Source organism: Arachis hypogaea, chromosome 10 (genome assembly GCF_003086295.3).
Source record: "Arachis hypogaea cultivar Tifrunner chromosome 10, arahy.Tifrunner.gnm2.J5K5, whole genome shotgun sequence".
NCBI classification, from domain to species: Eukaryota; Viridiplantae; Streptophyta; class Magnoliopsida; order Fabales; family Fabaceae; genus Arachis; species Arachis hypogaea.
The window spans coordinates 7047008-7070758 of record NC_092045.1 but is presented as its reverse complement, the minus strand read 5'-3'; the positions used below and the strand labels follow the sequence as shown (position 1 = coordinate 7070758).

Genomic DNA, 23751 nt, shown 5'->3' with positions numbered 1-23751 from the left:
CTAATATATACAAGCATCCTTTTCAAATACCAGCTACCCTAATGGTAGAAGTTTGAAGCTCCCATCTTTAATAAGATAAGAGCTCTCATGATTTTGCCTTTTTCTTTTAATTCAAATTACAGTCTAATATATACTCTTTTCTTTTTCGATAGATTAAATATATCAACAACTTTTTAGTTATTGCTCGATTGATATAGTTTTTGTGGTTGATGTACCAAATCGATCACAAATTGAAAGGTATCGAGAATGAGACTGTCCAAGGAGAAGTCGAAGAAGAATTTTGAATTCAAGAAGTTGGGTGCAAATAGTTTTTTAGCAAAATTTGGTGAGTAAATGACGTGTCATGGAGTGATTGAGCTGAATAGTCTATAAATTGACGGACTATATATAAAGGAATCAAGGTTGGAAATTCTATCCAGAAGTATACTCTCACAAACTCTTACATCTCAATAATTTTTTTAGACATTTGTTTTGAGTTAATTTTGGTAGGATTTCTTCCATTTCCTTCAACTTTACCAATTCTGTATTCACGTTCATGTAATTTAGTTTCTTTGCAAAGCTGATTTCGTTTTTCTTGACTTTAAATTCTTTATTTTTATCTTTGATACTTTCGAATTTCCGTAAAGATTCTTTATTTTAACTTTTGTAATATTTTAAAATTCTGTGAAGTATTCTTTATGTTAAATTTACCTTTTTCAAGTAAAGATATTCATTTTATCTCATTTCTTGCAAAAGATTTTTCTTTTTTTTTTTTTTATCATTCACAACGTAATAATTTTGATGCACATAAAATTGGTATCTTAAAGAGAAGTAAATTTTGCTTCTAAATATTAAATTTTGAACCATTGGATTATTTACAATCATCAAAGTTATTTTGGCATTTAAATTTATTAATAATCCACTTAACAAAGATAAAAATGGATAAATAGGGAAACGTATTATATAATTTAATTTTTCTGTTATTTTAAAATACTAGTTCTGATCGGTAAGGATTCAATTTTCAATAAACTGAATTTTTTGCATATTTTAAAAATTATTCTACAAAATTCAGAACCACGACTCATCATGATTTAGTGAGGTGAGTCTAGATGAAAAAACGAAAATAAATAGTAAAAAGGGTAATAAATGAGTCAAATTTGATTTTACGAGGATAATAAAATTTTCTAGTCAAATTTGACTAATTAGTAGAGACATGCATGTTCACACTTATTTTCAGTATATTTTTTTTTTTTATTAGAGACTTTTTGAGCCAAAATTTGCTTTTTAGTGATAATTTTGTGCGCACACAAAAAATCAGCATCTTAAAGACTGTAGAATCAGTAATAATAAATGTTTCAGCCACTCATTCTTGATTTATTCTTTTAAAAATAAATCTCAGTCGTTCATTATTTTACTACACGATAAAATTTAATTCGAGATGAACCTCAACAGAATATTTTACAAACACCTTGATTAATTCTAAAGTGACCGAATTTTTTCTCTCTTTTTATCCTACTCGTTATATTTTTAACTCCAAATAATTAAATGTGGTTAATTGCAAAAAAATATCACATAATGAGCCATGACTTGGCTCTTTGGTTTCACGTCATTCCACCCTTGATTCTTCAACCTTGACAACGAAATTTTCAATATCTTTTATCACCATAATTGCATGTTTATTTTAGCCTTTTATTTAAGTAAGCTCACAGTAAAAATTTGACAAGTTTAACGAGAATTGAGAGAGAAAGAGTCGAATTTTAGAGAGAGAAAAAGAGAGCCTTTTAGTCATATTCATATATTTTTTAATAATTATTCATTGTTCTTTCATAGTTCTTGGTGGATTCTTCAAGGATTCAAGTCTTTCAAGTCTATTTTCTTATTCTTTCTTGATTTCTCTTGTTTTTCTATACAAAGTCCAACAAAGATAACCATTATTCTTCACCCTTTTTTTTCGATTTTGAACCTGAAACTAAGAAGGTATGTTGCTCTCTTCCATATTTAAAAAATCACTCTTATAAAGTCTTAAGGAGACATGTCTAAAGCACTCAAAGTTTAAGCTCAAAGTGGATGAAAATTTATCATTTTTCTGACACCCAATTTGGCCAAGAAGACTTAAAATCCAATATTAATTGTCCTCTTACTTTTGTTTAGGTGATTCTTGGTGTTTAAGGTGTTTAAAGACTGATTTGCACAAGAGATAAGGGTTATGTTAGTTAGAATATCTTTATGTTTGATTTGGTATTTATCTGAGTCATTTTATGATGATTTTGTGCATAAAAAAATTATTTTAAAAATTGTATGATGCGCAGCTATTTTTGGCTTGATATATGTGAAATATAAATATTTGATGTCTATGTTTTTGTATTAAAGGGCCAAAAAATTACAACATTTAGAGTTTAAATTTCAAGCATTAAAAGTCACTAAAAAATAGAGAAAAACATGAAAATATATGTCCCTGAAAATTCATCCATGAATTTGTCTAAAAAGCGTCGAATAAAAAGGTTGACTAGAAATTAAGTTTAGTCCTACGAAATTAATTAGTATGATACAACACAAGTGATAATTCGACCATTAAAGAGTAATAGCGGGTTAAAAATATAATTAAAATAATTTAGACGCAAAATTTTTATCTTAGTAGTCTTATGGGTATTATAATTATATAAAAGAGTTGGATCAAAATTATAAATAAAATAAAAATTACGGGCCGAAATAAAAGTTTTAGCAAGAGTTAGCGTTAAAAGTGAAAGTGTGGTAATTAAATAAGTAAGAAAAGTAATCTAAAGGTGAAGTGGATCTTTTGTGTCGTTAAGGGTAAAATTGATATTAATTAAAAGTGTTAGGGATAAATTGGTAAAAGTAGAATCATAAGGTCAATTGGGTAATTTTGGCACTAAATAAGACTAATAAGTATTTACTTAAAACGCTTAGTGTTATAAAATAACTAAATAAATAAATAAATAAGAGGTAACAAAAATTAAGAAATATAAAAAGAGAGAAAGAAGTATTGCAACGTAAAAGAGAGAGAGTATAAGAGAGAGAACGAAGATTATTTTATTGCTGTAATTGTGTGTGTATCTATTATCTCAAATACTTGCTCTATTTATAATTGCCCAAGATTTTCTTTTTGAAATTACATTAATATAGAGGCAATCCTAGGAAAACAAAGCACTGTTCATAGTTAATATTACAGCGCCTAACATTGTGAAGAAAGTCACAATGCATTAAATGGGAATCCACCCATGCTTATCACAACGCTCTCCCTTAGATGACCATTTAGGATTATTGTCTCATTAAAACCTTACTAAAGAAAAACCCAATAGGCAAAAACTTCAGTGAAGGAAAAAGAGTATAATATCATTTGTGATGGGGACTGCCTCATTAAAAACCTTGTCAAGAAAAACCCAATAGGAAAAAAACCTGACCAAGGAAAAAAGAGTACAGTCTCCCTCTCTTGTCGACATCATTTAATGTCTCGAAATCAGCGTATCCCGATCTCATGTACCAATCTTTCAAAGGAGAATTTTGGGAGTGACTTTGTGAATAAATCTGTTAGATTGTCACTTGAGCGGATCTGTTGGACATCAATTGTCCCCTGATTTTGAAGATCATGAGTGAAGAAGAATTTGGGAGAAATATGCTTTGTTCTATCACCTTTGATGTATCCACCTTTAAGTTGAGCAATGCATGCTGTATTATCTTCAAACAAGACAGTTGGAGCTATCTTACTGAGCCAAAAACACTCGCGACTAGCTTCATGTATTGCTAGTATTTCAGCATGATTAGAAGATGTTGCTGCAATTGTCTGTTTCGTGGACCTCCATAATATAGCTGTACCACCATATGTGAATAGGTATCCTGTTTGAGATCTCCCTTTATGTGGATCAGACAAGTATCCATTATCTGCATAGCCAACTAATTGTGACTTGGATCCATAGGGATAAAACAATTCCATATCAACCGTTCCATGAAAATATCGAAATATTTGTTTGATTCCACTCAAATGTCTTATGGTTGGAGAGGAACTATATCTTGCTAGTAGGTTCACAGCAAATGATATATCGAATCGTGTATTATTAGCAAGATACATTAGCGCTCCAATGGCACTAAGATATGGTACTTCTGGACCAATGATATCTTCATTTTCTTCTTTAGGACAGAATTGATCATTTTTCACATCCAAAGATCTTACGATCATTGGGGTACTTAATGGATGTGACTTATCCATATAAAATCTTTTCAATATCTTTTTTGTGTATGTTGTTTGATGAATAAAGATCCCATTTTTTATATGCTCGATCTGCAGGCCGAGACAAAATTTAGTTCTTCCAAGATCTTTCATCTCAAACTCTTCTTTTAGAGTTTTTATAATTGTTGGAATCTCTTCAGGAGTCCCAATGATATTTAAATCATCAACGTACATAGCAATTATAATGAATCCAGATGCAGATTTCTTTATGAAAACACATGGGCAGATATCATCATTCTTAAATCCGTTTTTGGCCAGATACTCAGTAAGATGATTATACCATATTCGTCCAGATTGCTTTAGACCATATAAAGATCTTTGCAATTTGACTGAGTATAATCCCTGTGAAAATTCATTGGATGGTTTAAATATCTTTAATCCTTCAGGGACTTTCATATAGATATCACGATCTAATGAGCCGTATAAGTAGGCTGTTACCACATCCATTAAATGCATATGCAATTTATGATATACAGATAAACTGACCAAATAACGCATTGCATCCACTACAGGAGAATACGTTTCTTCATAATCTATACCGGGCCTTTGTGAAAAACCTTGTGCCACAAGTCGGGCTTTGTAGCGCACAACTTCAATTTTTTCATTTCGTTTTCTCACAAATACCCATCGGTATCCAACAGGTTTTACATCTGCAGGTGTATGGACTACAGGTCCAAAGACTTCACGTTTTGCAAGTTAGTCTAATTTAGCCTTCATGGCTTCTTCCCATTTTGGCCAATCATTTCTTTGTCGACATTCTTCAACTGATCTTGGCTCAAGATCCTTACTTTCATGCATGATATTTAATGCCACGTTATATGCAAATATTTCATTGACAATTGTCTTATTTCGGTCCCATTTTTCTCCTGTAAAGACATAATTTATCGATATCTCGTCATTTTCACAATTTTCAGGTACCTGAACGTCTTCTGGCATTAAAATTATATCAGAATTTTGGATAACTGCAGGTGTCTTTACTATGTCTTTTTCAACAGGAATTGTATTTACCTCTTTTCTTTTTCGAGGATTTTTGTCTTTGGAACTGACAGGCCTGCCACGCTTCTAGCGTGAATTTGCTTCAGTGGCTATTTGTCCTACTGAGACATCAATTTGAATTGGGGCATTTTCTGCCCTGCCACGCTTCTAGCGTGAATTTGCTTCAGTGGCTACTTGTCCTACTAGGATATCAATTCAAATTGGGGCATTTTCCGCTGGTATATAAGATTTGGTTATCCTCTTTGTATCGGAAAATGCATCAGGCAATTCATTTGCTATTCTTTGCAAATGTATAATCTTTTGAACTTCTAGTTCACATTGCCCTGATCGAGGATCTAAATGCATCAACGATGATGCATTCCAATTAAGTTCCTTTTCATGAAGCTTATTCTCTCCCCCTAATGTTGGAAATTTTGATTCATCAAAATGACAATCCGCAAACCGGGCTTTAAATACATCTCCTGTTTGTATCTCAAGATACCTTACTATAGAGGGAGAATCATATCCAACATATATCCCCAATTTTCTTTGGGGTCCCATTTTGGTGCGATTATGTGGTGCAATGGGAACATATATCGCACACCCAAATATTCATAAATGGAAAACATTTGGCTGCTGGCCAAAAGCTAATTACATAAGAGAGAACTTATGGTAACTCGTTGACCTCAAACGAATAAGTGCTGTGGCATGTAAAATAGCATGCCCCCAAACCGAGGTTGGGAGATTTGTTCTCATAAGTAAGGTCTAGCAATCAATTGGAGGCGTTTAATAAGTGATTCTGCTAACCCATTTTGTGTGTGAACATAAACTACTGGATGTTCAACACTTATTCTATTAGCCATACAATAAGCATCAAAAGCTTGGAAAGTAAATTCACCAGCATTATCAAGATGAATTGCTTTGATTGGATTTTCTGGAAATTGTGCTTTTAATCAAATAATTTGAGCCAGTAATCTCGCAACGCCAGGTTGCGAGAAGATAATAAGCACACATGTGACCATCTCAAAGATGCGTCTATTAGGACCATAAAATATCTAAAAGATCCACATGGTGGATGAATAGGTCCACATATATCACCTTGAATCCTTTCTAGGAATTCAGGGGACTCAAATCTAATCTTTACTGGTGATGGCCTTAAAATTAACTTCCCTTGAGAACATGCAGCACAACAAAATTCACTAGATTTAAAAATCTTCTGGTTCTTTAGTGAATGCCCATGAGAGTTTTCAATAATTCTCTTCATCATGGTTATTCCCGGATGACCCAATCGGTCGTTCCAAGTTATGAATTCATTTGGGCTAGTAAACTTCTGGTTTACAATGGCATGTGATTCAATTGCACTAATCTTGGTATAATATAACCCAGATGAAAGTGAGGACAAATTTTATAATATAACTTTCTTATTTGAATCATGAGTTGTGATACATAAGTACTCATGATTTTTCTCATTCATAGTCTCAATATGATATCCATTTCGGCGAATATCTTTAAAGCTCAATAAGTTTCTTCGAGACTTGGTAGACAATAGTGCATTATTTATTATGAATTTTGTTCCTCCAAGAAACAAAATTATAGCTCTTCCGGAGCCTTCTATCACATTACCCGAGCTAATAATAGTATTAACATATTCTTCTTTTGGCACAAGATGGGTAAAATATATATCACTTTTAAGAATAGTGTGCGAACTTGCACTATCCGCAAGGCAAATATCTTCAGAATATGTCCTTGTCATTTTTCTTCAAAGACAAATGATAATAATAATAAAATGAGTAGAAGTACATGCACAGTAAAATTATTCACATGAATACTTAACAAACACATACATATATCAAACTATTCCATCATTGATCAAATAGCCAATATTTCTTTCAGAATCCTTAAAGAAATTAAATACATCATAATGAGTGGTAGAATTTTCATTATTTGAAACAAAATTTATTTCTTTTCCTTTGTCATCCCTTTTCAAGGATGCTTGATAAAGATCAACTAGGTGCCTTGGGGTACGACAGGTACATGACCAATGGCCATTTCCACCACAACGGAAGCATTTATCCTCAATTGATTTACTTTGCCCATTGTTTCTTTCTTTATCCCACTTCTGATAAGATCTTTTCTTGTGAACATAATTTCTTTTCCTTCCATAATTTTTCTTGTTATCAAAATCTTGCCATTTACCTCTTCTGAGGTTATAATTTGCCGCATTCGCTTTAGAAAATGGGGCGGCGCCAGTTGGGCGCGCTTCAGGATTTTTCAAAAGTAACTCATTGTTGCGTTCAGTAACAAAAAGGCAAGAAATTAACTCAGAATATTTTTAAATTCTTTTTCTTGAAACTACTGCTGCAGGAGCACATTCGAGGCATGGAAGGTTGAGAAAATTTTCTCTAACATATTGGGCTTGAGGAAGTATCACCGTCTTTTCATGATTATACCTTTTTTAAGGTCTTTCCACAGATCTGCAGGATCTTTTAATATGGGATATTCATATTTTAATCATATGTCAAGATGACGATGAAGGAAAATTATGGCTTTGGCTATATCCTTCTGAGATGTATTATTTTCAGCCTTAATGAGGTCTCGCAGATTAGGCATGCACAGCTACAAATATGTTAATGAGAAAACCGCTACACCCCTCCAGCGATTTCTTCAATGTTAGGCAATTATAATGCGACAGCGGTGTAGCAGTTTATGCTTGAGTATAAATACGCTGCACCCAAATCCTTAGGGTGTATTTGACAAACACGTTGAAGAGGATAAAAGTGCGTTTATGTTCTTTGAGCGATGTTTTTTAACGTTTGATAATTTTTTTCCTCTAAACGCATATGTGATTTTGTTCCTAAAAGCGCGTTCACTTGAACCAAGAAATTATAGCTTCTGCATTCACTTAACGTGATTTACGTTTGTTGTTGTTGGTCCTTATTGGTTTTAGTAGTTTTTTTCATAAGAATTTCAGATTTGTTTCAAGTTATTTCAAATATTTTAATTTTTTATTAGTTTTAGTATTTTCTTTCGTATTTTAATTTTTTATTTTTTATTAAATATTTATTATAATTTTTTTATAATATGAATTATTAATCTTGTTTAAAAGGACAAAGTTAATAAAAAATTGATCATACATAACAATAAAGTGATAAGTAATAAAATGTTACCTTCTAAAATAATACTAAATAAAAGAATACTGAGAGTACTAAAACAATTATAAAATGTTTTTTGTTTGACATTGTAAAAAATTAGAACCTAAAATAATAATAAAAATAACATTATTGAAAATACTTAAAAAATTATTAAAATATATCATTTTATATATTATTTTTAATTTAATAAATAAATATTAATTTTATTATAAAAAGAGTATTTTTTCAAAATTGTTAATTTTTATATGTTATTTTTAATTTAATAAATAAATATTCATTTTTATTATAATAGTAAAAATTATAACATACTAAAATAGAGTACTATAAAAAATACTATCTAAAAAATATACTAAAAGAAGTATAAAAAAGATTAAATATACTTAAAAAAATAATATTATAATTTAATATTATATTTTTAGTAATTAACTAATTATCTATTTAAAAGTAATTTTAACTAATATTATCCAGACATAATTTATTTTATCAAAATCAATTTCAGTATAGAATTGCCAAACATAAATTATGTTGGTATAGACTCAATTTTACCCAAATCAATTCTACAAAATCACATTCATTCAATCTCCAGTTTGACAAACGTAAATCTAACCACACATTTAGTAATTTTAAATGCCCAAATTCTTTCTAAGCCTTGAGAAACTTTCCCTCTCAATCCATAATTTCCTCTCTCTCTCAAACGTTTAACTACTCAAGCATAAACCACTACACTCCTATAGCGGTTTATACCTTTTTTATATTCGTGAAGAAATCGCTGGAGGGGTGCTGCGGTTTCTTCTTTATTGTGTTTGAACGTAAACCACTATACCCCTCTAGCGGTTTACATGTATACCAAATCTGTTGATTTCCTGCTGCGGTTTTCATAATAATGTAAAAGTTGCATTTGCGTATGTAATCTTTAAATGTTGTATTCTAGTAAAATTAAACGACAAATGATTTATTTTGGTAACTTGCCCTAAAAATGGTTAATTAACTTACAAAAGGATAGAAATGTCTTTTTAAAAAATGAGGGTATAATAGTAAATTAATAACCGTAGGGGTAAAAACGTCACCATAAAACCTAAGGAGAAAAGCAAAAGAGAAAGTTAGCGTAAAAATGACGAAATGAAAAATTTATAAAGTGTTAAGGACAAAGTGATAATTTTGTGACAAAAGACTTAAGAGATTTAGAGAAATAGACCGAGCATAAGATTTAAAAGACTAAGAAAAGAGAAGTACCTTAAAAAGAGAATTTATTAGCGTTTGGATGATACGTGGATCCTGCAACGGGAGGCGTGGTGTTTTAGGACACTCCATGTACTTGTACATACTACCTACTAGACCGCCCATTCTCTCATTCCTTGCTCAACCTTGACATAGTGTATGACATGCTACTATCTGAGCTCCACCCTGATTGAGACACTACTACAAGAAAACAAGTTTTTTGTTACGTTTTTAAAGCGTGGCAAAAAGTAAAAAAAAAAGTGTAGCGATAGCTTTTTGCCACGCTTGTTGAACTATCGATACGCTTTTAAAAGGGTCACATCTGCAAAGGTGTCAGTTATTCTATCGCCACACGTTTGGTGACCTATTGCCACACTTTTAAAGATCGTCACGCTTTTAAAAGGTGCCAATAGCGAGACATATGGCTAGCTTTTAAAACGTGTCAATATTGTGAGATGCAGTTATGCTTTTAAAGCGTGGTCGTTGATGCCTACTATATATTATAGCCACTCTTTTAAAGCGTGCCAATAGCAAGAGATACGGCTACGGCTTTAAAGCGTGCCAATATCGTTAGATGCAGCTATGCTTTTAAAGCATGGCTGTTGATGCCTATTGTACATTATGGCCACTCTTTTAAAGCGTGCCAATAGATGGAGATACGGCTACATTTTTAAAACTTACCAATAGCGAGACATACGGCTACGCTTTTAAAGCGTGGCTATTGATGACTACTGTAAAATATGGCTACTCTTTTAAAGTGTGGCTATAAGTTAGTTCAGTAACCTATTGTTCTTTATTAATAAATAAACCTTACAAAATTCGTAGATAATTTTAAAATAAAAACAATGACCAGTAATTTTAAATCAATTAAACCTTGCTTCATAAACTTGTCACCAAAAAAAGTGTGTTTGATCACATGACATGTCTAACAAAATACCAAAAATAAAAGTCATAACAACTATCCATGAATTATTAATACATGAATTAAAATTCCAACATGGGTTTACATTATCTACTTCCTTTACACTTCATTACAAAATATGAAACTTCATGATTACTAATCATCCATTGTGAGCGAAATTATTTTCACCACTACCCTGCATAATTTTAAATATTATTGTGTTAGTGCATCTTATATCGAACCAAAAAATGAGAAGGCATATATTACATATTAGCAATGCTGGTAGCTATGACACCAAGTGCAATAGTAGGCACATGCAGCACAAAGTTTTATGAATCAAAACAATAAGATATATAACAATCCATTCATCCACAAACTCAAAAGGACAAAACCGCCATCCCAAGTCCCAACATCATAAAACAAAGGCAGCAAAAGCAAAATGCATATAACAAACTAGACAGCACAATAATAAAGGATATGCAGAGCTTATAGAAACACACAATTCTACTATATACTAAAATATTTACATAACATGAGATTGTGTGTACATATTCTAGTGATTGGATGAATAAATCAAATGAACAAGCTTAATGGATGATAAATTTTTACATCTAAGTTGTATGTTTTTCCATTATTAGTACAAAGAAAGACCGCATCCTAAAATAATGTCAAATGTAGCTGTCCGATAGAGTTTAGACAGTTCAAAGAATCCTGGTTTATAAAATATAATAAATAGCATTCTTTGTGGAGTTATTCACTTTATTATGAGTAATTGTGAGAAACTCTATTCTGCCTTAACTTAAATCAACTTTGAATTAATAAATTTAGATTCCGTTTTAACACCCACCTAAATCCGAACTCCCACTTTACTCCAATTCAACACCATCAACACCACCTATAATCTTTTATCTCACTATCAAATATCTCAAATCAACAACAATAATAACAATAAGTCAACAAATTTGAATTAATATATCAAATATCCAAAACAAAGAACAATCAACAATACACAACTTGAAAATTCAACAACCAACACTAGCATATTCAACTAGCAACAGTAGCAACAAGACAATGACCACTTCTTTTTTTTTTCCTTTTTATCAGTATCTCTTTATGACAATAATATGGAAACGATAGTTACTTACATCATCTTTGGGTGGAATGTGAGTTGATTTGGAGGAACGAGGAGTATTTCTTGGTCTGCTACTTGAGGCGTTCAAATGAGAAATTTGGGCATCTTGCACTAAGGCTGCTACCTCTTCGTCACTCATTCCAGGGATGATTTAGTGCACCAATACCTTTCATAAATCACATACACCGCCCATCTTCTTCTCTAATTATGAAACTTTCTCGTTGTATTCAACTTTGACTTGTTGAATCTCTTCATCCTTTTTAAGAGAGCTTTTTGTAATCAAAACCCTATAACAACGAACTCGACCTGGTTGGTCCTTTTCTAGTACTCCTACAAATGCATCATCATCATCATTTTTCCCTGTCTCTATGCGGGTTTGAAGCTCAGCCTATCAAAAGTGACAACCAATAAAATACAAAGTCGCATTAACTCAATATAAATAGAAATCACTTTAGAAAACATGGCACACTTTTAAAGCGTGCCAAAAGAGTTGTAGGAAACGACCACACTTTTAAAACGCCACTATAACAAAACTCTGTCGCTACACTTTAAAAGCGTGCATGTTTCTCTCTATGGCTACACTTTTTACGCGTGGCAAAAAAAGTGTGGCCAAATCTCGAATCAGTTGCCACCCTCATAAAAGCGTGGCCATAGACCCCTACCATACTTTTTAAGCATGGCAAAAAAAACATGGCCAATCTCTAATCAATCGCCACCCTTATAAAAGCATGGCCATTGACCATTTTTTACTACGCTTTTAAAGCGTGACAAAAAAAGTGTGGCCATAGACTTTTTTTCTTGTATTGAGGCCAGCACCCGCCCCTCCATATCCTATGAATATGGTGGAGCCCATACTAGATTCCCCAATGATCTATGAGCTGATCTATGAGCCAAAATACCCATCATGGTTAGATTCTGCTTCAGAGCTGGTGATCCCAGATGTACCTAGCTATATCCGTCACACCACTACCGTCCCCTGTAGTCAAGCCATTCAACAACCTTTGACGAGAGGTCGACGGACTGGCAGTTCTCGAAGGCTTTGGATCATCATCATCCTCGACGAAGGAGGACTCTCTGATGTGGATCGACCTAATGATGGTAGACCTATACTCTAGTTCATCCGAGTCAGGAGAAGCAGAAGTCGTTGAGGAGGCAAGCAGCAACATTACTGGCGTGTAAAAGTGACTCATTCTACTTCAGCACAACGTTTCATGTTCTTTTAGCTATCAGTGATCTGTGACCAGTTTGTCCTCACTTTGTATAAACTTTTTAGATAGCTAGCATCTTTTTATAAAGTTAGACGGATCCCAAAATAGGGTGGCTCTTGTAGAACTAGAGCTTGTTAATATAAGTAATAGAGTCTGTAAATATTTGTATGTAATATAAATAAGCAATTGTTGCACTCTATGATGTATTGAACTAAGCCTACGAGCAAGTACATAATGTTACTATACTTTTGTATATTTTATATGTTACATGTTTTAATTGCCTAACTTATATCTGGTTAATACACGATCTCAATAAGTAATACATGTTATATGCTTAATATATCTAGTCTAAAGAGTCTCTAAAGTAAGCCGAATAATAGTACTTAGATACTAGCATTAGTCATGATGTGTTAGGAGTTGGGTCATTACAAGTTCCAAGACAAAAAATACACGTAATAAAAAGCTTAAGCAATTTTGAATAAAAGACCAATAAAATACACACATAAAAAGTGAATGTTTTGGTACTTATAATGAATATGGTAATTATACTAATATTCTAAAACAATATAATTAAAATTAAGGTCACACTTTTTTATTATTTGACAACACTTTATTTTTTTTATTTGAGAACATATGTTTTTTTTGTAGCCACCGTAATCACCATAAAATATACCATAATTTAATTATTTTTTAAAAATAATTATCCAAAATAAAAATAACACATATTATAACATAAAAGTGAATCTTAGTATTATAATGTTTAAAATTAGAAGATGAATAAATAAAATTACATTTAAATAATAACTGAACTTATTAAACTAATTGATAATTATTTAATTATTTAATAATTTAATTCAATTTTTAATATATAAGTTCTAATTTATAATTATTTCTTACAACAGATCTTATAAATATCATAATGACTTTTAATTTTATCATAAAGTAATGTTAATTTTTAATTTTAGCTTGTTCATTAAGTAAATTTTTATGAAATCAGGATATTAAATTTTATTTAAAATTTTTCTGTTTAAGCAACCTTATTACACCGCTAACATTTTCCTTTGTATCCTCACTTCACCCATGTCTGGCTTTTCATACATAGATATATGACTCGAAATTTTATTATATTAGTAATTTTTTATGGCACATTATTCATTTCACTTACCCCATCTATGTTACCCTGTTCGTGAGTTGCTTGAGATGTTGAAGATAGCCTTTTTTTTTTTTTTGTGATACAGGATTCCTCCTATCTTCGGACTAGAATGTGTGATTGATAGAGCGATGATATGCAAAGACATTTTGACAGCCAAGTCAGTTAGTAAAAAAATGTATTGTGTGTATTTGGAGGAGTAGATTGTTCCTCTTTATATACTATAAGAAAAATTTTAAGTGTACAAAAAACATTCAAGTTGCATATTAATTAAAATTAACAATTAATACAATTGAAATACCGGTATTTTCGATATACTTCAAATTCTTCCTTATACTATATAAAGTTGGTGACTTATTATATCTTTTAAGTGGTTAGAACATCAGTGATTCTAAATTCAAAAATTCATTATTGAGCTGTCAGAAATTTTTGGGCCTTGGGCCAATATGAAGCTAGGGGTTTCTTGTTGGATTATGACTGGGTCGTCAAATTCAAAAGTCGGATATGTAACATTCTAAAAAAAAAACCCATTTAACCTACTCTATTTCACCCAATAATATTTGTTTAAATACGTATACAATAAGTTAATAACTAATAATTTGTTTAAATCTTATTAGTTATAACTTATTTTAACTATAAAATAGCTAATAATTTGTTTAAATCTAAGCATACTTTGTTAGTAACAACCTCTTTAAATTAGTGCATGATTGTTTCCAAAGTTGGCATGTGTAAAATTTAGTACATTATTAGTTTTAGTTCCTTATGAATTCCACCAAAGCATTATGTGACAAACCATTAACAAATCATGATAAGATAAACAAATTCAATCCTTAAAAAAAGGGGGGGAAAACACAATGTTCAAGTACGTGTAGTGTCTTCTTTGCAGAAAAGTTTATTTCGCTGTAGGAAATTGTATTCCAATTAATATCTATCGTGGGAATTTAAATTTGCATTGCATTTTAGAATGGCAGAGTTTGCAAAGGAGAATTTGTTCGACAATGTTAAGCAACTGGATAATAACACCTACCGAGTTTGCTTCAAAGCTCCACCCAGGATTGTTTCAGATGGCATTTGGGGTGGCCAAAAAAATGGCAGGAAACCGATGAAATCCTTTCTGCCATTGTTTGAGTTGCAAGTCCTTATAATTTTTGTCGTGACACAAATCTGCCACTTTTTTTTCAAGCGATTGCGACTCCCTTTTCTTGTTTCCCAAATCATGGTATGTACCTCCATCGATCTACGGCATAAACAACTGAACTTACATTTTTTTTTATTTATTTATTTTTATACGCGCTTAAAAAGTGAGACTATATACATCTAGCTAGCTAACATATATTTGGGTTATTCTGATATGACTATGTTTTGATGGTTACAGTGACTATAATTTTTTAAAAAGTATTGTTAAAATTAAAGAAATCTTTAAAATAATTATTTTTAAAGTTAAAAAAATATATAACATTAATTTTAACAATATTTTTTAACCATTATAGTTACCATACACATATTAGAATTCACCTATATATTTATCTCAAACTAACACATGCTCCATGCATCTATATACCTCAACCAATACGAGTATTGATATAAGAAACATAACATCGAATTAAAAATATTATTTATATATCAAAATCAATTACTAAAATCATCAATTATGTATTTGTATATAAATATATATATTATTTAAGTAAAAATGTTATTTATATACCAAAATCAGTCACTAATGTATTTATATATAAATATATGTATAATTTAATTTATTTTAATGTATATTTGTATTTCAACATATATTTTATACTGGTGGCTAACTTTAGTGGCTAATTTTAACGTACACGTAACTTGATCCTTATTTAAGTGATAATTTTCAATATGTATTTTTATACTTTAATTAATTTTAGTGACTGATTTTAGTGTACACTTGGAATAGTTGATATCAAATTATAAAAATAGTAATACTCGAGAGACAATAAAAAATTAGCCCTAACAGCTTAAATTTATTTTATTTAACTAAATAATGAAGAGAAAGTTTTGGGGCCAGCACTTTTATTAAAATTTGACTAGCACTTAGCTAACAAAAGAAAAATGAGTAATCTAACATCATTAGATGTAATCTCACACCATTAAAAACACTAATAATAACTAATTAATTATTACAAATCACAAACCTACTAACACTCTTTAATAATAAATGTTAAATAAGATAAATTTAAATTGTTTAGATTGATTTTTATTGTGTACTTATAAAAATATAATGTATCCCAATTTTCTACAATTCATTATAAATCATAATTGGCGATTTAGCCATGCATATCTGATACATTAAAATTGTAAAACACAAGTCATAATGGTTACTATTCGTTAAGTCTGATGTATGTACATAATAATATACATTCCATATGCAGGCTGGCATTATTATAGGAATTTCAATTCAAGAAGAGCCAACACGTGATTTGATGGCGAAGTTGTTTCCATTTGGAAGTCACGACGTTATTTCTACAATATCATCAATTGGTTTTGTTCTTTTCATCTTCATAAACGGAGTTGAAATGGATTTCTCCATGATAACAAGGACAGGGAAAAAGGCATGGACACTGGCCACAATTGGATTAGTACTACCAACAATGATTGGTTACCCACTTCTACAATACATCCTCACTAAAAAACCAGATCTTAATTCAATGAGAACAGATCTCATGGTTTCATCCGCATTGCACAATCTGGTTTCATTTGCAGTCATTTACAAAACCCTCAACGGTCTCCAAATGCAAAACTCGGAACTCGGAAGATTGGCATTGTCCACAGCATTGTCAAGTGACATACTAAGCACCACGATGGCATGCGTCATCAAGGCTGCAATGGCAAATGGGACAAAGGCTAAAATGTTAAACTCGTTCTATTTGATCGCCTTTGTTACCCTTATTCCGTTGGTTTTTCGACCAATAATGTTTTGGGTCATAAAAAACACGCCAGAAGGAAGGCCAGTGAGCAATGGTGTTGTTTACCTCATCATCTTAATGGTGTTTGGTTTGGGATGGATTTCGATCAATATAAATCAAGATTTTCTACTTGGAGCTTTCATATTAGGCTTAGCTGTGCCCGAAGGGCCTCCTTTAGGATCAACATTGGTCAAGAAGCTTCGATTTTTTGGCAACTGGTTCTTTCTGCCAATCTTTGTGGCCACGTGCACTATGAAGGCTAATTTTTCATTTAATCACCGACCAAATGTGGTTATAGCTACATCTCTTGTGGCACTACTAACCCACGTTGTGAAAACACTCGCAATCTTTTTACCTGCCTTGTGGTGCAAACTTCCAGTGAGCGATGCTTTGTCTCTTGCCCTTATTTTGAATAGCAAAGGAGAAATGGAAGTTGGATTGTCCAGCTCCCAGTTTGATAATAAGGTAATCATATCTTTTCTTCTTCCTTATTAAACTTTTCTTTCATAAAATGTTTACTAATAGTTTACCGATTTATTTTTTAGGCAAACAATATTAATTACTAATAGAAATTTAGAAAAATGTCAAATTAATTAATCTAAGCAAAATGTGAAGTGGAAAAAAGCTTGATGAATATATTTTACTTTGAATCCTGTTAGGGAGCTAATGGAATATTTGTATAATATGTACAATGGGCTATATGAGTTAGAAAATGAATATCATCCATAATATCCGGAATAGCTATCTGGGTACTAAAAATAATAAATATTTCATGTCATAAAACCACTCATCCTAAAAACTTAAGCTGATTTTGGGATTTACTAAGCATCTATCTCTTAACCTTGATGGAAAAAGATAACAATAATAGTTATATTTTTAATATTCCTTAAACCTTTATTGTACACATTGTACAAATATTCCATTGGTTCCCTGTACTTTCTCTTTTTACTATTATTAATTTATTAAAAAATACTAGGAGGCCAATAAATTTTGTAATTTGTAACCATCATTAATGTTTTTAATAGTATAAGATTGGTCAAATTTTAATAAAAGTGATACCTCTTAAACTTTCTCTTAAATATATATTTATACACACAGATGATTGGTGGGCACACATATGGAACAATGATGATAAGCATAATGGTGACAGCAAGCATTGTTCAATGGTCTGTAAAGTCTCTGTATGATCCTTCAAGAAAATATGCTGGCTACCAAAAAAGAAACCTGATGGACATGAAACCCGATTCTGAATTGAGAGTACTCACCTGCATTCACAAAAAGAGCCACATAGTCCCCATAACCAACGTCATTGACCTCTTTTTTCCATCACTGGAAAACCCAATGACGGTTGATGTCTTGCATCTAATAGAGCTCGTTGGTCGCTCCTTACCCGTCTTTGTCTCCCACCGTCACCAAAGGGTTAAATCAAGCCACAAGGCATACTCAGATGACGTCATCATCGCTTTCGATGTTTACGAGCATGACAATGCAGGTGCCGTCATAGTCAACACTTATACTTCAATATCCCTACCAACCCTCATGCATGAAGACGTTTGCAACCTCGCATTGGACAAAGTGGCATCCATGGTGATCCTTCCGTTTCATCAAAGATGGTCCATTGATGGCGCAATCGAATGCGATGACAAGAACATGAGGGCCTTAAATAAAAAGGTCCTAGACATTGCTCCATGCACAGTTGGAATCCTAGTCAGTAGAGGTCAACACTCCATAAAAGAGTCACATACTCGATTGGCGGTTATTTATTTGGGTGGAACAGATGATGGAGAAGCCTTGTGCATAGCAAGACGAGCAATCAAGAACCCGAGGGTGCGCTTAGTTGTGTACAGACTTGTCCACAAACACTATACGCCGCACTGTAACGACGACTTGGAAGATTTTATGGTCACGTGCAATGCCATTGGAAACGTGTGCTGTACGGATGTTACAGTAGAGGAAGGATCCAAGACAGCATGTTTCTTGCGTGACATAGTGAATGAGCATGACTTGTTCATAGTTGGTAGAAGACACGAGCTTGAGTTGCCTCAATTAGAGGGACTTACAAGTTGGAGTGAATTTCTAGAGTTAGGTGTCATCGGTGATTTTCTTGCATCACCAGATTTCGGTAGCCGTGCATCTATTTTAGTCGTGCAACAACAAGTCTCCAAGACCTAAAAATAGGTCCAACATTCTACTACTTATACATCATCCATAACTAGATGCTTGTCATCTCAAGACCTTATTTGGACTCTATAGAATTACTACATGTTACATTACTTAAATCAATTGGTAATACTAGCAAGACAATAACTTAGAATTATTTTATTTAACTTAGTATTTATAAATTTATGTACCTAATATTTGTAAGAGTTTAATTTTAATGCATTGATTTACACAATCGTACAATCACATTCATTATTTCGGATAGTCATTCACGTAGTTAATGTAAAAGGTAGTTATATTTATTGATGTGGCGTTATGTAATTGAATGCACGTGTAAAACTACTTTACACTGACATGCATTAAAATTAAATTATATTTATAATTATACACTTCGTATATATGGAAGGTTTTATGGAAGGTTTTAGAAAAGAGGAGAGTAAGGATCGCATATATTCGGGCAATTAAAGACATGTATGATGGGGCCACAACTAGTGTGAAAACTCATAGTGGTGTGACGGAGGAATTTTCTATTGGTATAGGATTACACCAGGGATCATCCTTAAGTCTATACCTTTTCACATTAGTCTTGGAAGTACTCACAGAGCACATCCAAGAGCCTGTGCCATAGTGCATGCTTTTTGCCGATGATATCGTCCTTATGGGAGAGTCAAGAGAAGACCTAAATAAGAAATTGGAGTTATAGAGAGAAGCTTTAGAAGTGAATGGTCTGCGCATAAGCCGTAGCAAGACGGAATATATGGAATGTAAGTTCAGTCTGAGAAGGAAAAACCCCAATACAAAGGTGAAGATTGGAGAAAACATCCTAGAAAAAATTAAAAGTTTTAAGTATCTTAGGTGTATCATACATGATAATGGAGAGATTGAATAGGATGTAAATCATAGGATCCAAGCAGGTTGGTCAAAATGGCGAAGTGCATCTGGTTTTATATGCGACAAAAAAGTGCCTTTAAAACTTAAAGGTAAATTCTATCGCACCGCTATAAGACCGGCTATGCTGTATGGTACAGAGTGTTGGGCGACTAAAAGGGAGCACGAACATAAGCTGAGTGTGGCAGAGATGAAGATATTGAGATGGATGTGTAGTCATACGCGATTGGATAAAATAAGGAATGAAGATATAAGGGAGAGAGTTGGAGTAGCCCCCATTGTGGAAAAGATAGTTGAATCGCGTCTCAAGTGGTTTGGACATGTGAGAAGAAGACCGATAAAACATCCAGTAGGGTGGATGAGATAGAAGATGGACAAAGGGCGAAAGATAGAGGAAGACCTAAGAAGACCATCCATGAGGTGGTCAAACGAGATCTACATGTAAACGGTCTCTCTGTAGACATGATACATGACAGAGTATAATGGCGTCGTTTAATTCATGTAGCCGACCTCATTTAGTGGGACAAGGCTTTGTTGTTGTTGTTGTATATATAATATTACTTACTTAACGATAATGAATGAATGTAAAATAAAATAAGTGATAATAAAAAATGCAAATAAGATAATACTAGATTAATTATTTAAACGACTTTTTATTATTTTGTGAACATTATTTTTTTTATAGACACATTTGTCATCCAGAGATACTATTGATTGGCTATAGCAATGCTTCAAATATCATCTTCTAAAATACTTTTAAACCACAGTTTTTTATATTGTTGCTTTTGAAACTAAATTTTTCATCATTTTGAAGTAACAGGAAAGACCGTATTTCATAGTCCATATTATTAAACACCAATTTTTTTCTGTTACCAAATTTTTATATTAAGTGACGAAAAGCAATTTCATTCCATCCTCTAAATGATTCTAGCTCTTCTCATATCTTACGAAATTCCTGGTAATCAAAATTAAAGAACTCAAGTCCCAAACGATAGCATTTCAACTTTTAATAAACCTATTTTTAATTTATTTGGGATTTATTTTATTAAGGTAGGTAGGGATAATTATATTCCATTTTTGTTAGTGAAAATTAATTTAAGTTCAATTTATTACAAATTGAGTTTAACTAATATTATCTTTAATTTGTTATTTGAATTTAGTTGATGAGAAAATATAAATTAAACACAAACCAATTTCCAAAATACCTATCCTAGCCTCTTTCACTAATTAAAGAATGAAAAAACAAAGAAAAGAAAGAGATAGAGATCATTAAGGTTCAAGAAACGGAAAAAAAGAAGAGAGATCATAGAAGAGTTGGTTCCAGGTAGATATGTGGGAGTAGGGTTGCACATGGATCGGATAATATTCGCATATTTGCGGTAATTATCCGTATCCGATCCATATTTTGCGGATATTATCCTATCCGCAGAGTCATCGGATCGGATCGGATTCGATTCGATCCGTATTATGGTAGGATCGGATTGCGGATTTGGCAGTGATATCTACGGATTCGATCCGCAAATCCGTATATCTGCACATCACATATAAATAGCATAGTTTAAGAAAATAAATCCTAATGTGAGTTATGATATCTTATTTTTTATTTTTTATGTTTTACTTCGACTTAGAATAATTAAACTTAAATCTTGTGTTATTATTTTTTTTATTCAAAAAAACTTTTATTGATAATATTTTAGAATTAAATATGCTTAAACAGGTGAAAATAAATTTTTTTGTAAAAATAGCCAAATGAAATTTGAAACATTTTTTTTGAATTATGCGGATATCCCCGATATCTGATCCAATCCGATCCGCATAGTTGCGGATCAGATCGGATCGAATTTGGTCTGAAAAATTATAGATATCGTATCCGATTCGATGAGTGCAGTACGAATTAAATAGAATTTTAGACTATATCCGATCTACTCCGATCCGTGTGAAACCCTATGTAGGAGAAGAAGAAAGAAGGGAAGAAGCAAAAGGAGATCAGAAAAAGACATAAAGAAAAGAAGAAGAGGAATGGTGCGACAGTACCCAGAGGAGCTATTGCTGTTGCTGCCACTCCTGAGCTACACTTCCAACACCTACCGTTATGCATAGTACAAAAAAATTAGTTTTAGTCGCAAACATTTAGTAGCAAAATATTAATGTCACTATTCTTTATTTATGGTCTATTTGAAAAGTTTTAAAAGCAATTTTTTTAAATTTTTGACTTATAAAAAATAGTAGTATTAATGTCTGGTGTAATTTTTAAAATTAAATTGTAGCTTTTTAAAAAGTTATTTATAAGCTTATAGAGAAGTTAAAAAAAAAACTTCTCTCATAATAAAAAACTTTTTATCACATTTTTTTTAAAATAAACACTTTTAGAATTAAAAATTCAAATACAAAATAACTTATTTATAAGTTACTTTTAATATAATCATTTATTGTTTAAGCTATTTTTTTAAAAAAAATTTAATTAAACTGTTTACTCAAACTGGACCTTAGTCTATTTTCTTGTGAAAAATATATATTTTTATTTTTATTATATATTATAATGATAATTATAATTATTGCAACTAAATTTTACTGTTTCACAATATATATGAAAATTATGACGGAGTATTGACACAAAATTGTTGCTATATATCTTAATTAGTTTAATTTTCATGTGTTTGCGAGTATTTTTTTAATTGAATTTGATGTTTGAAACTAAGAATTTTAGGATTATAAATCACTAACTTTATCTCATCTTTTATTCTACTTGATGTCGTGATATATTTTCTTTGAGTATTTTAGAGTTAAGTTATATGCATTATTGGCCTAAAGAAATGGAAAAGACATGGACAAAGAAAAAAAAAAAAAAAAGAGAATAAGAGCGTACATAAGTCGAATCAGACCAAATTTAATAATTAAATCTGAATCTAATCTAATAGTTTACCGGTATATTTTGATCCAATTCTGACTGGCTAACTTGACTTAAAATAAATAGGATTAAACTAGGTCGACCTGATATAATATTAGTATATAAAGATTTATAAATTTTATATAATAAATTAATACAAAATTACTTTTAAAAATTAAATTTAACATATATTATATCATATTTATAATAAAATAAATTATCTTAAAATAAAAATAATACTATTTAGTATAAAAAATTTTAATTAAAATATAAAAGTATAATATTCCTTACAAATTATACTTTAAGATATATTTTAATTATAGAATACAGCTTCGAGCTGGGTTAAGTAACCTAAAGCATGATCGGAATCTTACCTAAAAATAACATCAAGTAAAAATGATAAATTCAAATTCGAGAAAATATGACTCGAATTCAGACTAAGTTTTGAGTCAGAATCTTAAACACCCGTAGAGCAGAATATACAAAGGAATTCAAAGCCGATCTGAAGTGCAGAAGTATATATACACAACATCATTCATACGCGCCTATCACGTATGTGCACCAAGTACCAACTCAGGCATACACACGATATCTACATACACACCACTTCTAGCGTATAAAGTAGTGAATTCATTTTTCTCACTTACTGAATCACGTGCACATGAACTTTGGGCCCTAGTCAGCTGCACCAAATATACTATGTAACACCCTTAATAACCGAATACTATGGTAGGACTCTTAATTTCGTTTTAATACTTAAAAAAAAAAAAACAGAATACTATGCTTAAATCATAATATTACTGTTGGTATAAATTTTTCTTTTCCTCATTTAAAAATGATTATATGGTTAAAATTAAATTATGTACAATCATATTAAAAATAAATCATACAATACCTATACATAAATACAGTCATGTCAATA

The 23751-nt window shown here is 31.5% G+C and overlaps 1 protein-coding gene across 1 annotated transcript; it reads left to right on the top strand.

The window, feature by feature from the left end:
* The first annotated feature begins 14925 nt into the window (after nucleotides 1-14925).
* Nucleotides 14926-19066, top strand: LOC112717250 (cation/H(+) antiporter 4-like). The gene is made up of 3 exons (XM_072204067.1): nucleotides 14926-15096; nucleotides 16361-17359; nucleotides 17993-19066. Exons 1-3 carry the CDS (start codon nucleotides 14926-14928, stop codon nucleotides 19064-19066), a joined length of 2244 nt encoding a protein of 747 aa, XP_072060168.1.
* Nucleotides 19067-23751: the final 4685 nt, after the last annotated feature.

Coding starts and splice junctions, on each gene's coding strand:
- LOC112717250 (XM_072204067.1), top strand. CDS start 14,926: ATGGCAGAGTTTGCAAAGGAGAATTTGTTCGACAATGTTAAGCAACTG. Junction 15,097..16,360: donor TGCCATTGTTTGAGTTGCAA/GTCCTTATAATT, acceptor TTCCATATGCAG/GCTGGCATTATTATAGGAAT. Junction 17,360..17,992: donor GCTCCCAGTTTGATAATAAG/GTAATCATATCT, acceptor TTATACACACAG/ATGATTGGTGGGCACACATA.